At 42.3% G+C, this 16,631-nt stretch overlaps 1 protein-coding gene across 2 annotated transcripts in view; it reads right to left on the bottom strand.

The window, feature by feature from the left end:
• Positions 1 to 1,843: 1,843 nt before the first annotated feature.
• The window catches only part of UAP1 (UDP-N-acetylglucosamine pyrophosphorylase 1), a 44,919-nt gene continuing 30,131 nt past the window's right edge, over positions 1,844 to 16,631 (bottom strand). The window contains exons 6-11 of one of the 2 annotated variants that reach the window (XM_030887728.2): positions 11,208 to 11,401; positions 10,010 to 10,150; positions 6,704 to 6,892; positions 5,349 to 5,399; positions 3,126 to 3,192; positions 1,844 to 2,394 (exon numbers count right to left, since the gene is read on the bottom strand). In XM_030887728.2, the coding sequence (XP_030743588.1) occupies positions 2,302 to 2,394; positions 3,126 to 3,192; positions 5,349 to 5,399; positions 6,704 to 6,892; positions 10,010 to 10,150; positions 11,208 to 11,401 (735 nt within the window). In that variant the 3' untranslated portion in view covers positions 1,844 to 2,301. The remainder of the gene's footprint in view (positions 2,395 to 3,125; positions 3,193 to 5,348; positions 5,400 to 6,703; positions 6,893 to 10,009; positions 10,151 to 11,207; positions 11,402 to 16,631) is intronic. The other variant, XM_004706771.2, reaches the window with a different exon arrangement.

Below are 16,631 nucleotides of genomic sequence, written 5' to 3'. Positions count from 1 at the left end.
ACTCTATGATGCGTGGTTAGCAATAAATATCGAGGCTCCCTGGTACTCGAAAGGGTGGCTGGCCAGAGGGTGGCCGGAAGGTGACTAAGGAGGACGAAGCAGCGGCTTCTTCTCTGACGCTAAGCCCCCTCCACGAGAACCATCAAGCCGGGTTGAGGTGAGATGTGCTACCATGAATTGCGTCTGACTCCATTACTTGACTCTATCCTTTAACTCTCATGCTCTCTATGACTTTACTATAATCTCTACTTATTATCGCTGTACAATTGCGCCTACCAAACCTGTGATGTTTTGTGGGGTTCCCTCTTACCCTTAACCCCACAGCCCCCAATAAAATGATTTTTTTTAATGTTGATGGCAACATATGTACAAGTGCGCATAATACAAATGATGGATTGTCATAGCTTTTTAAGACCCCACCCCCCACAAGTCACTTCTACCACGACCAGTGCATCTACCAGCCTGATGCTGCCAAGACTCTCTGTGGCCCTCTCCTGGGAGCAGAGCTGGGAGGCAGGCTCTCCACCTTGCCCAGGTTCCCTCCCCAACTCCTCCACCCAGCCTGTGCTGCAAGCAGAGTGGGGCAGTGGGCAGAAGGTGGCAGCACTTGGAATCCTAGGTTTCTACTGGAGACATCTGGCCTGGACGAGCCCCCAAGCCTTCTCATTGGTCCCACCCACTGGGCAAGGCCATGGTGCCACTTTGAAAGGTGCTAGCTACCTAAAGCCTGGACACGCCTAAGGCTGCCCCATATTCATTCTTTCACCCTGGCCAGATCAGAACCCGACAAGTGTATCTGCTTTTACCACCAACACTGCCCATCTTGGTGTGCGTCTCTGAGGGTTCCCCGTTATTTTCTCTCTTCCTGCACTTTATCAGGGGAGTCCTTCCATTTCTACCAGGTGGCTATCCAAAGGGTTGGGCTCACAGATCATCCCCAATCTTCCCACCCCTGTCACCCTTTTACCCGAAGAACTACCAATATGTAGACTGATTCTCAGTTGTCTCCTTCCTCTCTGAGAAAATTACCTTCAGTTCTTCCCCCACTGTGGCTGGCGGGTCAAGTATCACAGGGAGCGGCCCCTGCCTCTCAAGTCTGAAGGGTGGTGCTCCCATGATTCCGTGTACAGTATCACAGAGCCTTTGTCTTGTCTTTCTCTCACTCACAGTTTAAAGGCTATTGTGTGGATAATTAAGGAGACCTTTTTGTTAAATACATTTTGGGGATTAGGTTTGCTGAAAACTTATGTTGGCGGAGATACATCCCAGTGAGTGGGAAGTGGACTTCCAGTTCCCCAGAACTAGAGGCCTGGCCAGCTGGACTGTGATATACTGGTTTGTGGCCAAAACAATAGAAGCAGCTTTTGGGGGCGGGAGGGGGGAATGGGGAACAGGGCAAGGCATGCAACCTGATTGGAGTATTGAAGGGTGGGGTGAGGGGTGGGGTTGGTGAAAATGCACACACATTTAATATTTGATAGATTCTTGTGAACATTAACATTGAGTATTCGCTGCTGCACAGTATGAAGTCTTTGAAGTGAAATTAAAAGTTCTTATTGAGTACCACAAAAAAAAGACCCCAATGAAATGATTAGTTAGGGAAGAAAAGAACCCTGGTCTCTACCCACTAGATGCTAGTAGCATCACCTCACCTCCCAGTTACAACAATCAAAATGTCTCTAGAAATTGCCAAATGTCCCACGAGGGCTTCAATCATGTCTACATAGACAGTGCAAGCTTGCCGAGCTATCTATTTGTTCTTATGCAGTAGCTCAGAGATTTGCCCAACTTTCACATTGTCCCGATGTTTCAGGTCCTCAAACTACAAATGACACTCCAGAGATGAGAAGAAAAATTTCTTTTATTGTCAGATTATTACTTTAAAAATTTAATGTTTCATAAAATAAAACAAACTTTTAGTACCATAGAAACCTTTCAACACGTGCAGTGACGTATTATTACTATGTACACCTCTGAGAAGAAATACTCCAGGCTCCACGCACAGTGAGGCTCAGCAGCCCAACTACGCTAAAGCTGGAGGAAACTTACTGGTTGCCCAATTTTCCTTCACTTAGGAAAAATATATGATTGAAAAAAATATAAATAAAACCTTCAATGAGCTAAAAACAATAAAAATGCTTTCTGAAGTTCAGACACCTGGATCTTAGGAGTTTTTAATCACTATGAGGTTTAACTGAAACCCTGTAGATATTCAAAATCAGTCTTCCGAGAGCGGTCCTTCAATTCAGAGTCTATCAAAAATAAAAGCTGTTCCGATCATGGTAGTGCCTGGCATTTGGCTCATATACCATTCTTCACCAGCTCGTGGGTTCCATTCTCATCAATGATTAGCGGTGCCTGGAATTCTTTATCTGCCACGTAACTTTCTAGCCCCTAAAAGAAAGGTTAACATGAAATCCAGAAATGTGTTTATGCAATGGGAGACTTAGTAGCCATAATGATGATTTAACGTGTGAATGCCAGAAGTTGAGTTAAGACACAGAATTTTAAAACTCAACAAAAAACTATTTAATATGGCTTTAATGGTGAACTTAATCACCCACCAATGGAGCATAACACCTGGAGCAAAAGAGGAAAACTTATTGATTATATTATCATTTCTAAAGAAAATGTGATGGTCATTCTTCCTAAAATCATCACACGTTCAAAGCAAGGTGGCTGTCTCTGACACTGGAATTAACCAATGCTGTCAAAGATTTCCAGGGGAAAAAATAGTGCATAATTAAAATGTTAGAGACCCCTACATCCCTAACTTCTAAAAGCAACAGCATTGGGTACACGAGCAAAATAGTCTAAGAAGAAAAATAGCATTGCATTAAAATTGCCAAATGAAATCTAAAAACAAAGTTGATTACATATTTTAAAAGCCCATTGAATTTCCATATTTAGGTGAAGTGGACTAAACTTCTATTAATGGTCACTAATGCATTTATAAGATAAATGCAAAGCCCTATCAGGAATTCTCAAAGAAGATTCAGAACAAATACAGCTGTCCTCAGGAAGAGCTCCTGAGGACAGGACCATAAGGCAATGCTGCGTGTTCCACACACCACCACCAGAACCCTACATTTGTAAGACAAGGAAGAAAAGTAGTGCACACTTACTTCTCCGGCATAGGAGATAAGAGGAGAGATTTCACACTGGATTGGTAAATCATTGGCATCCTTCAAACTATGGAAAAACAAAACACTTGTTAAAGATTTTGCTTCTCGGGTTACTTGCCACCGTGAAGGTACAGACCATGAATTTCCTCCGAGTAGCCTGCAGGTAAATCTCCTACTTGAGCCAATGCAACGGATCCCATCTGGATAGTCACTAAATTCCCGAAAGATTAAGTTAGCAATGGAATTAGAAAGGTCAGAAAGATATCATTTGAGGCAAATGCAAGGAATTCAAGCACATCTTAAAAGCACATCATCACTATGCCTTATGTACATCTCATTTTTCATCATTCCCAAGTTGTAATCAGATAAAGGAGAGAACTGCTTGTTGAATGTATACTGTGTGCCAGGCCCACTACTAGGTATTTTGAATCCTTCATATCTTATGTTGATCCTCAGCATAATCTTGCCAGTTAAATAGTAATGCTAACAAACATTCTAAAGTGCCACTGTCCCACCAGCCACATGTGTCTATTTAAACCTAACTTTTAGTTTAAAACAATTTTAATGCAGTGCCTCAATCAAAATAGCCACATTTCATGTGCTTAGTAGCCAGATGACCACAACAGTAAACCTCACAGGTGCAGACCAATCCCTCCATTGTACAATGTTCTCTTGGGCAGTACTGTTCTAAAGGTCATCCATGTTCTTTCCCAGTACATTTTTTTCTGTGTATGTCACTGTTTTACTATATATTTTGCAGATTGGCTGAGCTTTGTGGTACTAAGAGGAAAGTTATATTCAGACCAGCTATGTATAGCACGGGGTCATAATCATCTTTTAATCCTGGAATACTCAATCCCTCATGAGTCCAGCTGAAACTGACTGCACACACTCATCTTATCAATGGGATCATTTGGTTCATTTGGCTCTGAATTGTTCTAGAGTCGGGGGTGGACTGCTGATGCTCTTTTGACCAGAATCTGGCACATGTTTAGAGAGATGTTAATAAAGTTGGATAGTCAGCAAGTGTAAAATGCTGGGTCATATAGGCAATTAGTCTAACAGCAGCTAAGATTCCCACCCCCGCCCCCAACAAACCCACTGCGTGGAGTCGATTTGGACTCGTGGTGACTCTATATAAGGTTTCTGGAGCTGCACATCTTTATGGGGACAGCCTCGTCTTTCTGCTATGGTGGGTTTGAGCCACAGACCTTGCTGTTAGCAGTCCAAACAACACTTTCCCTCAACTCTTTAGATGCTAAGTATCCTCTTAGCATCTACTACTGCTCAACAGGCTTTAAGGTAAAAAATTAAAAATAATGTTGCTTAGTCGAAGCTTATTATCCTTGCTTCCATTCTTTAATCTCTAGTCTGTTGCTTCCTTCTTTTATAAAATATAGTTCTTTTCCATCTCTCACTTTTAAGGAAGTTTTTTCCACTCTCCAAGGGTACCCTTTGCTGCTACAGATTTTGGTAAGAACTATTTCTGAGTCCGTACTCTTACTAGCGCCCAGACTTTTATTTCAGTTTAACTATTCTACAAATGGCTGGACTACAGAGTGTGTGCGGTGGGGTGAGGGGTGTGTGTGTGGGGGAGGGGAGCAGTGCTACTCTATTTCTGAAATAACTTCCCGCTCCAGATCCTTCATCCTGTACACATTTCCTACATTATCCTGAAAGCTTATATTTCACACCAATCCAAGTGACTCTGAAAGTATGGCAAGAACATCAGCCTGTTCTCTTCATGGCAACCCTATATTGGGGTTTTGAGGCTGCCAGTCGTTCCGAGAGCAGTTAGGCTTATTGGGTGCTCTGTTCCTATCAGCGAGTGTAAATGTGACAAGAGGCTTTGATTCTGTAGAAAGGTGCTGTGGGGTTGGGAGAGAAACAGACACCAGCCCTGCTTAGAAGAAGATTCTCTGATGCGCTGACAAAAAATGTGAAACTGTCTGTTACAGATTAGTTAAGTAAGCACAAGTAAGCTCGTGCTTACCTTGCTTATTGGGAACTCCCACGAGTAAAGCATGCTCCCGTTTCCTGCATGCACTGGGATTCTGAGTTAGTCTCATCCAGAAATCTGCCACCACGTAAGCAGTACACCCGCACCAAGATTCCAACCATCCTCCCCATGCTCCCAAGAGGCACGGACTGACGGCAAGGCCAGTTAGTATGGAGGAAGCACAGCCCCACCACCGTGCACGGCAGGCAGGCTGGTATATTTACTTGTGATTGACATCAGCTGTGATGGTCTCTGACTCTCCATTTGTAGCACCGCTATTAGGAATAAATACGCATTAATGGAAATGGAAACAAATCAAAACAGTAACAATGAAGTCAGGTTGCAAAATATACTTCACCACATAGTAAACCAAAACGGAACAAACGAGATGAAAGTAGGCAGGGGTGGGGGTGTGGGGAACTTCTGGGGAGGTTTGGTGGCCAGCGATGAAGCATGAGGGCAACCTGACATGCCACAGAGCAAGCTCGTTGTCAGCACAGTAGCTGGAAATGGCCCTGGACTGCAAGACAGGCTACCACGATGTCACTTGTCAATACACAATTATGGGGCCAACAAGCCTAAAGCCCAGTGTTCCAACAGTCATCAAGGCACACACAGGCCCATCATTTTATCCCTGAAGAATATAAATTATAGGCAGAATGTTTTTTACCTAAGCACAAGAATACTGAATGATTAAGAAGGGAAAAATTGTAGGTGCTAATGAAGGTTCATCACAAAATATAAGAACCATTTAACTGTGTCTTAGACAAACTCAAGCCAAGCGCACTGCCATCAAGTTAGGGTCAGCTCAGAGTAACCTCAGAGGACAGGATAGAGCTGGCCCTGTGCGTTTCCAAGACCCAATGATGGAGCAGAACAGCTAGCGGTTTGGAACTGCTGACCTTGCAGTTAGCAGCCCAACACATAACCAGTATGCCACCAGGGCGCCCCTGTCTTGGGCAGGAATTGCTAAAAGTAGTTTTATTTTAACTTCTAAAAACTCAGAACATTTCTTAAATTTGAGTTATCAATGAATGTAAAATGGCATTCACTCCCCTTCTTGGCACCTTCCTTGGCAAATTCACAGGGCTCTGGTGAGAATCGTGGGGATCTTACTTCCCAAAGGCAGCATGTGGGTGGCAGGTCTTTTGTGGGCTGCATGCACAGCACTTGCAGTGAGGCTACAGATACATGGGCAGCAACAAGCAGCTTTCTGTGACTAAAACATGTTCAGCATGGGCTCTTGCCCTGCCAGTGGTGTATAGCATGCTTTAACCATTAGGTAAAACTAAGGAGTTACCTTCCCACCATTATCCACTAGGAGGCTTTCCCCTGATATGGTGATGCACCCGGAAAAACAAGAGAGTTGAAAGCAATACCTCTTTAAGAGGAAGTAAAGCTTATCGTTCTCTTTGTGAAGGGCAAAGCTTTCACTGTTTCATATTGCGATCTACCTACTTTAATATTTCCTTTCATTAAAAACAAACAACAGGGATACATCAGAAAAGGAAGAGAAAGAATTCCAAGAGGAAAAAAACGAAGAAGGCATTCCCGCAGAGAAGCCAGGATGGTAACTTACCGGGGAATGGCTGGGAGTCGAGAGCCATTCTCATCTATGAAGTGGCCTCCCGCATTGAGGACCCAGCAGTGGTGAAGAGACATCAGAGCGTGTCTCGCAGTGGTAGGATTGTCTTTCCCATTCTGACTGTCCGCATTCTTCAGCGGGGAAAACTCATCTTCCCGTAATACTTCATATACCACAAACTTTCTAGAGACCAAACATTAAAAGATTTCTCTATCATAATCGACATCAAACTGCACAGCTTCTGACCCCCCTTTACAGAGCGACGGCTTTGGTTTTCCATTATATACTCTTAATCCAAATTCAAACAAATGCAGAATACAATAGTGCCCCCTCTCCTTTGCTCAAGAAAGTTAAGCAAAGCAAAACAAGGGGGATACGAGTTCCTCTATCAACTACAGATCACAAGGATTTAGGCACCCTCATGTTCAAAGTTCACAGTATCTGCTCTGGGTGGAGGAGAGGAGACAAAGCTGGCAGAAAGGATGATTTAGAAATGTGTATGGGCGATTACTTTTACACAACAAATTGGTCTTCTGCATTTTCACACTGGTCAAATTCTGAGGCATTTATCTCAACATCAAATGTAAGATTTTATAGGGAGCTATGCATAAGAGTTAAATTAAAAAAATACTGCTATAAAATCATACATCGTGCTTGGGAACAAAACCACCAAATGTGAAGCTATTACTTCTAGACATAATTTCCATGTAGGTTTATACACTTCTAAATTGTTTTCTTATCTTTAACCCTTCTCCATAGAATCCTGCCCTCTTCAGTAAGTGCCATGTCAAAATAGTCATTTTAGCAGCCTGGGGGAATTCGAATCCTGTCCCTTCCAATTGCCCTTTGAGTTTGGGGAACAAAAAGATGTCTGAAAAGACAAGACAGGGCTGTAGGATGGAAGGAGTAAAATTTCCCAATGAAATTCTGCAGGGCTGCCCTTGCTAACCTTGAAGAATGAACGAGTGAATTGCAGCAATAGAAAAAAATCCGAGATGCAACATTCCTAGCCTTTTTCTTACCAACGGAGTTTTCCATTTTCTTAAAATGTCTTTATAGTAAGTCCTCATGATCGTCCTGTGTCTTAAGAGAAAAATCTACCAGGCCAATCCCTTGGGGATCCTCAAAAACAGTTCCCGTTACTTTCTGAGCTGACCTTTTGACCTTGAATTTACCTGGCCCAACAGATTCCCTCAGAAACAACTGTTTTGACTGGAGATTTTCTCTTTTAAAATTCTATTTTGTGAGAGTGTGCAGAACACAGTGGTTTTCCACTCCGATTGTTGATTGCTGTAAGTGTGTGCTTGGTGTCACAGTTCACCCTGTAGACTTGTCTACTGTTCAAATGAAAAGGGAGCCACAGGGTAAGCTCTTTTCCAGACCGGAAAGGTGACCAAGGGCCATAGTCTCAGAGGTTCCAAGGCTCTCTCTGACCCATAAGGAAGCCTCATCCTTTCATGGTGATCCTTTTCAGAGCACTTCGTAGTATTATCTAGGCATCATCAAGTTCTTCTGGTTCGAGTGAGTGGTACATTAGTTCAAGCGCGTGGTTCATTCGTCTACTGGACAAAACGTGTTTGTGTTTTCAATTTTCACCACTCTTCTTTCTTCCAGGCAGGGGGAATCCAACAGTTGTATCTTCAATGGCTGCGCACAAGCTTTTCAGACCCCAGTCAATACTCACTGAATGAAGTAGGTACAGAACTTGGTCTTTGCGGGCTAAGTGATGCCTGGTGTCCCGAGTCTATGGTCCTGAGGCCCCAGGCCCAGCAACTCATTTCTTCAGGTCTTTTCCTATGGCTCACAAGGTGTCAAAGCCATACCTGCTAGGCGTTCTACTGTATTTATAGCTATACATGAAAGTTTCAAGAAGCTTGTACAGTGGGAGTACAGAGTCGGGACCCAGGGCCCATCTGGGGGAAATTGGACATCCCTTTGCAGAAAGGCTGCGGGGAGGAGAGGAGCAAATCAGAGTGCAGTGTAGTAATGATGAAATGTGCAATTTTCCTCTAGTTCTTAAATGCTTCCTCCACCCCCCAACCCCCCACTACCATGATCCCAATTCTGCCTTGCATATCCGGCTGGACCAGAGGAAGTGCACTGGCACAGATAGGAGCTGGGAATACAGTGAACCCAGGACAGATGAACCCCTCAGGACCAGTGGAGAGGGTGGCAATGGCGGGAAGGTGGAGGGAGGGTGAGGGACAAAGGGGGAACAGATGACAAGGTCTGCATATGGCCTCCTCCCCGGGGACGGACAGAGAAGTGGGTGAGGGAGACGTTGGATGGGGTAAGATATGATAAAATAATAATAATTGATAAGTTATCAGGGGGGAGAGGGGAGCGGGGAGGGGGGGGGAATGAGCTGACACCAAGGGCTCAAGTGGAAAGCGGGTGTTGTGAGAATGATGAAGTCAACATATGTACTCATGTGCTGGACACAAATGACGTATGTACAGATTGTGATGAGTTGTATGAGCCCCTAATAAAATGACGAAGGAAAAAAAAAAAGAAGCTTGTAGAAAAATTCTGATTTTTAATTCCATTTTCCTTGAACTTTGATGTCCCCTCATACTTACAGCACTTAAAGTACATGTAGAAACATCCCATACATTTGTGGCCATTGTATCTTTTGCATCTCCAGCCTTTGTTCAGCTTGACTACCAAGAGTTGCTTGCTATGACTGTTACTGCAGGGTTGTGTGTATGTGCTAGCATTTACCCGCTGCCTCTAACTCTGGTGGTCTACTGAGAGGCGCACCAGGCGTGGGCCATTTGTTTACTACTGATGAGAACTTGTCTGCAGCTATCCACTGAGAGCAAAGACAAGTGCAAACATGTTTTGTTTAGCATAAACCTGTGCATACATGAGCTGGAGGCCTAGTAGCACTACTTTTGATTTGCGTTCGGAATCTAGAAGCATGTTCACTGGAACATTTGCTCATATGTCAGTACAACACTCTAAACACAAAATGAGTCAATTCTTTATCTCAACCATTTCTAGTTTTAGCCAAAATAAATGACTTATCAATTTTATAGGAGAATCAGATAATTAATTAATTTGGCAATTCACTCCTAAATTTGTAGTTTTGTGCTGCAGAGTTATAATGAATTTAGAATAGATGTCATGATCAAAATACCATGCCTGACATATATACTATCAACAATCTTTTAACAGCTTCTACCTGAAATAAAAATAACATGTCAGGATATATATACCTAAGGGGTCTTCAAAATTGGTAGGAAAAAAAATAAAACTAAAGGTACTGAAATTTCCTAAACGGTGCTATTCAAAACATACTTTGCAAATTTGAAGATGTCAAAGACAAATTTTTCCATCTTTATTCCATTTGGTTTGTCCGGCTTAATTAACTGCCCCTGGGAATCCAAATAAGGAATCTTCTTTTGAGCCACATGGTGCTGCAACTGAGGTTCAAAAATACTAAAAAGCAAGGAGAGAGGGGGGAAAAGATATAATCAGCTTCTGGATTTAAAATGACAAAAACCCTGCTAAAAGTTGGGTGTAAATGCATCAATAAATGGTACTATTCTAAAAGTGATGGATATTTGTTATGTTTCAGTTCTTACTTAAGCAGCAAATGAACAGAATTCTCCACTCATGTCCTGATATTAAAGAAATCAAATAATGATTTTTACATGTAAATACATACACAGCTCCATGTATTTTATAAAATGTCCTACTCTTTGCCCCAAACTTCCCAGTTGCAACCCTATCAGGTATGAGATGGAATGATGACTCACTGTGGACAAACTGGTAACAGAGTTCCACGTGTCATGGTAACAGAGGAAACTGGCTGATAGTCTAAAAGTAAAGCTTATGGACTTTTTAAAAAGTAATTGGACATCTTGATTGCTTAGTTGAAGCTACCAAATGAAGAGCAGATGTGAGGGTGTTTTTCATCTAAAACCCAGTGAGACACACAGCTCCTCTCGTATCTAGAACGGCAGCACCTGGCCATGCAGGACCGTTCTCGTATCAAGTTCCTTTTACTTTGCTCTTTAATAAACTACTTTGGAAATGTTAGCCTGGTGATCAATGGTGTTAGAACTATGTGGGCAGCGTTTTAGAAACACAGATGCCCTGAATCTTCTCCAGAAATTCTGATTCAGTAGGTGTGGGTGGACATCCATACATTTTTTAAAGTTTCCAGATGTGGCAGGTGTTTCATTTCTTATTATTTACTTCCCCAGAGCGTAGCGCCGTAGGAGGAAGGGGAAGGAGAGAAGACAGATCAAAAGTTCTTTCGAGTCCAGTGAACGTTCTGAGTCATGGGCTCGTATTAGTTCTAATCCTATGGAATACCTTTACCTTATGAAAACAACTACCATGTCAAACAACTACAACATGAGGTCAGTTTCCACTTGAGAAAGGTGATCCAAAAAGAAGCTGTATTATACGGGGCACCCATCTCTCCCTCAAGGGGATTTGCTTCTGATTAACTGTGTGCTAAGTTGAAAGGGCCCCATCTCGCTCATACTTGACTACATCTCTCAGGAAAGGGACGGTGAAGAAATGGTTGGCGATGTTTCCTGCATTGAACAGCAGCCGTCCATCCGCGCTTCGTTTTTGTGCGGTTGCGAGGGAAATTTCACTATACTCCACCACCTGGTATACTCCATCCACACGGCACACCACTCCAACGGGTTCTGTGGGGTTAGTTTTCTCGACCACCTGGTACAGGAGACAAGAGGAAACAAATAAAATGAAATGTTCTTTCACAGGCTATAATTTTCAAAGGCCACATTACAGTGTTGCTTCCATAATCTGGACAGTAGTAAGGTAAGAGGAATCTTCAACTGCAGGCAATCACCTAACTACCTTTATATTCTCTGACCAACCACTTTCCAATCAGAAATGAGGTAAATGATTTCCTTCTTATTTCCCAACTCAGCCATGGAATAAGACACCCACCATATATACACAGTCCAAAAGAAATCACTTTGGACTAGAAAAAGTCTTTAGTCCCTAAATGCCTTAATTTGGTATTATTTAGTTGATCCTGAACTATGCTTAGTTACTCTGAGAATAAATGAAATTTCTCTGGGCATCTCATGAACAAAGACAATTCAAGAAGTATGGTATTTTGTATATCATTTTATATTGCCCAAATCCTTAGTTCATTTGGAAATGGCACCTTTTCAATTTGCCTTTCATAAATGCTGCATATTTCCTGTTTTTCAGGAACTAAAATTGGAAGTAGGGGGTAAGAATAGGCACCATTTTGCGTGCCCACTCCAATCAGAAAAATCCACCTACATTTATCTATTTGCATACTGAATTTTGTTTAAAGTAAGAGATTCTATGTCTTTAAAAAAAAATTAACCAATGATTTGATAATCTGTGATGGTTCTAGACTAGTTGAGAAGATGAGAGAAGGATGTATATCAAAATCAAATTTAGATGGTAAGAGTGTGTCATTTGAAAAACCACAACAGGTGATTCTGCTGCCCCGCTGCCCTAGTTCTATACAGAAATCACTGGCCTCAACTAAAAATTTAGGAGAAAATTATGAAAGACTGCTATGCAATATACAAGTATAAAACCATGGTTCAGATGTGTTGAAAATACAACGTAAGAATCAAACACTAAAAGTTATTTGACCATTTTTGTTCTGCTTGCCCTGCCAACCATGAAGTAAGCAGGCTTCTTTCTGAATATTTTTTAAAAAGCTGTCCCTAATTTGAAAAGTTAATGGCAAACGTACATGAAATCATACCAATAAAGTTTAAATTCTTCAGCAACTGATTTCTTAAAATAAATACTGCTGGAATGGACTCTCCCAGACATGCACAGCCACTACGGAGAATTTGGTTTACACAGTAATTAGTGGCACAGGCTTCAAGTCTAGCTCACGGAGGTCGGGCTTCTGTGTACAAGAAGCCTGCTGTGTAAAACACTGCTTAACCTCCTGAAAGGAGCACAGTATTCAATGAAAAAACTTTTTTTAAAACCAAGGACATGGACTAAACTGGAGGGAAACATCACCCAGCAAAATGACTTGAGTCAATCACAGGCCTGTTTGTGATTTTTGTCTGTCAACCGCCCACTGCCTCCCACTTCATCTATTCTACCTAGCTTTCTATCCATTAAAACCCAAACCTAAAGATTTATTTTACAAAATAGCTCTAAACCCCTTTCCCAATCAACCAAGGAAAATAAAGAGAAGTCACATTTTACATATCCAAGGCATTAAATCTGCTGGTGAAAGGTTTACTTTTATAACAACAATGATCCTGCACTAATTATAAAAGTCTAAATTATAAAATAACACCTTTGAAGGGCCTAAAGTTGGAAGCCAGCTTGTATAGGAGATCTAGGGTATAAAGGGTTTACCTCAACTTTCCACAATTAAATCCTGAAAAAAACAAAACCAAACTCATTGCCATCAAGTTGATTCAGACTCACAGCAACCCTGAAAGACAGGGTGTGTGTAAAACTGCCCCGTCAGTTTCCAAGACCGTAACTCCCTACAGAGTAGACAGACCTATCTTTCTCCCAAATCCTGAAAAGCCAAGTCCAAAATAATGTTATAGCCTCAGACTTGCTAACTGCTTTATTAAATTATCTCCATTTAAAGCTCACTGCTGAGGAGTCAACTCCGACCCGCGGCAAGCCTGGATGACCTGGTCTACACTGCTCCTTAGGGTTCAGTCTTTACAGAAGCAGACAGCCTCATCGTTCTCTGTGGAGTGATCTGTGGATTCAAGTGACTAACTTTTTGGTTAGCCACCCAGAGCTTAACCTACTGCACTAACAGGGCTCCCCTTAGCCTGTTAGCTCAGTGTTTTCACAAAGTACCCCACTCTTTAAGTCTTATTATTATTATTAATTGGGAGTTAATACTTACATCATTCCACAGCTCTATCCTGTCATGCAGAGTTGTACAATTGCTACTACACTCAAGTGTCCAAGCATTCTTTTTCTTCCTGGACGACTTGACATCATCTCCCTTTTACGCCCCACCACCAAGGTACCCCCCACCTTGTGAAAGCCTTACTCTACTTGCTGTCCCTTTAGGCTCATCAATCCTGAGTTTCATACACCAGATAACAGAAAAACACATAACACAACTTCAAGAGGGTGACCTTCAATGATATAACACCTCTGAGATAACCTAATGTGAACAAACAAAATACAGAAAATGTTGAAAACCAGATCAGGTCCAACATGCATCAGAGGGAAGATCAACTGACAAAGGTTTAATTGTTCAAGTCAGATTTATTACTTTGATCTTCTATTCTCATCACTCCAATGCATTGCTTAGTAACCCCTCCCTATCATCCCTCAACTGTGGATAGAGGGATGTTTGTTTCCTATGTTCCCACAAATGAATCCTGGGCTCCCACTGTCATCCATAGCCTTCTGCAAACCAGATCCTCACAATTTAGACTCTGACACTAATCCCTCCTTCGGTTTTTGATGATTTGATTTACAGTCCTTTGGTGTAAGTCTTTTCTCAAGGCTCTCATTCCATAAAAAAAATCCTTCCCGTACCAAGATAGGGCCTATTAAAGTATGGCAAAGAATTCCATTACCACATTAGGAATCACTCCCCAACCTTTTATCATTAATAAAGGGAGACTAATTATATGCATGATTTCTAACACTTCTGTTTTTAGCAGAATCAGTCACCATATTTTGCTCCCGTTTGAATTCTTATTTTGTGCACTCACTGGGTAACTACCACATTACATGCTAAATCCAGGGCTGAGCAGTGAGTCTGCTAGGAAAACTAGATCTGTCCCAGACAACTCATAGAGAATAAAGATGAGCAACTCGCTAATAATGCTTGCGTCCCTCGGTGATTAGTGTATCAACAGAAGTTGCACACTCATTTGATGAGTTTTTTTGTTCATATTAATTTCCCCCCAACAGTTTTATTGGCATATAATTCACTTATCATACAATTCAATAGTTCAATCACATCCAGGAGAGTTGTACTATCACATTTGATGATTTTGAGCTGCAGCAAAGCATAACTTACATACAGACTTTGGTTTTATAATGTGGTGTGGTAGTATGACTAAAGCCAAAGAACCCACTGCCATCTAGTCGATTCCGACTAACAGGGACCTTTTGGCACAGAGCAGAACTGCTCTCCAGGGTTCCTGGGCCTGTCCATCTTGAAGGCAACAATCAACTTCCAACCTCTGATCTTTCAGTAAGCAGCCCAGTCCCTGACCCACTGGTCACCAGGGCTCCATGGTACTCAGACTAGAGGCTGAGGAATCTGAATTCTAGTCCTGGCTTCACTAATATAATTACAAACCTTGAACCTAAACTTATAAACTACTGGAACTCAGTGTGCAGATTTCTGACCTAAAGGGGTTGACCAGATGTTCCAACTGTGATCCCTTCCAGGTTTAACGCTCTCTAATTTTATAGAATCTGCATTGAGTCTGACATTCAGAGCAATAAAATGCGAGCTTCTGTTTTAGACAGAAGAGTGACACCAAGTGGAACAAATGCAGAAGTACACTGCTTTTGTTTTTTGGTTTCCTTTTTTTAAAACTTAGTAGCTACTCAGAATCCAATACATTATGCTTCTATTAAAATTTATTAGCTAAATTATAAGAGTCCAGATACTCATAGAATATTGGAAGAGCGCCATATCTTAAATACACCACGTAAACCACTTCTTCATCCAGAGTCAGAAGGAGTCTTATGAGGTCCATCAACTCAATCTTTCTTTAACTTATATTCATAAATTTAAGACTTCAGGTCTGGTCTGAACTCTTAAATTTATGAATATAAGTTAAAGAAAGATTGAAAATTGGGAGGGAAGGAGGGACCAGATTTAAAGCCAGTGCCAGACGAACGCAGCTTGTCGCCAAGGAGTGGTGAGCCAATGGAGGGGCCTGAGGGCTCAGTCCCCATGCCAGCTATGTGGACAACTTCCCCTCCCCCCAGAAGAATCTACTTGAGAGGACGGCAATGAAGCTGCAGCTAGGGGAGAGGGGCATGTCTGATCAGAGCAAAATGGGAGCATTTAAGGGGAGGAGGAGAGAGTGGAGCACATCCTGACCCACCAGGCCTGGAGGACGACATCCCCACTCTGAACAGCAAGTGGACAATATAGCTAATCCCATCACAAGACTCGCTGTCCCTTGATGGCCCTGGGCTCTAAGGGGGACAACACTGGAGACTCAGTATCGGGACTGGCCCAGACGGACCTTGAGACACCGAGGCAAACCACAAAAAGCGTGCGGCAGGGCAACCGTGGCAGCAGAGCAGAGAGCCCCCGAGGGAGTACAAAGGACAGGCTCTGGGGCCAGAGCATGGTATACCCCATCGGTCCTGACTGAAGGACACACCTAGAGATCAAAAATCAGACCTTGATCTATTTACAGGTTTTTCTTTCTGCTTAATTTTTTTTCTTTTAATTAATCTATTCTTCTTTGGGTAATTGGTTTCCTTTTTTTTGCCATTGATGTGTTCTCACTGATCACCTATCTCGCTATGGCTTGGTTTTTATGCATATTATTATCTCTACAGATCTATCTAGATAAGATAGACTGGATGAATAGTCTGAAGGAGAAAACAATGGGACCAAGGTTCTGGGGGGACACGGGAGAGGGGGAGGTGGGGGTAAGGAGGTGGTGCTGACCAACCCAGGGACAGGGGAGCAACAAGTGATCCAAAAACAGTCGCAAGGAGGGTGTGAGAGGCCTGGTAAGGATCAGCAAGGGCAATGTAACCGAGAGAAATCACTGAAACCCAAATGAAGGCTGAGCATGATAATGGGACAAGAGGAAAGTAAAAGGAAATAGAGGAAAGAACTAGGTGACAAAGGGTATGTATAGAGGTTTTAAGACTGGAATGTACACATGTAAATATATTTATATAAGAGTGTGGGGAAACAGATCTACGTGCATATATTTATAGGTTTAATATTAAGGCA

The sequence above is a fragment of the Echinops telfairi genome, unplaced genomic scaffold (genome assembly GCF_000313985.2).
Source record: "Echinops telfairi isolate 266 unplaced genomic scaffold, ASM31398v2 ScPeMD7_7424;HRSCAF=8462, whole genome shotgun sequence".
In the NCBI taxonomy this organism is placed as follows: Eukaryota; Metazoa; Chordata; class Mammalia; order Afrosoricida; family Tenrecidae; genus Echinops; species Echinops telfairi.
This window is presented reverse-complemented; position numbering and strand designations above follow the sequence as displayed.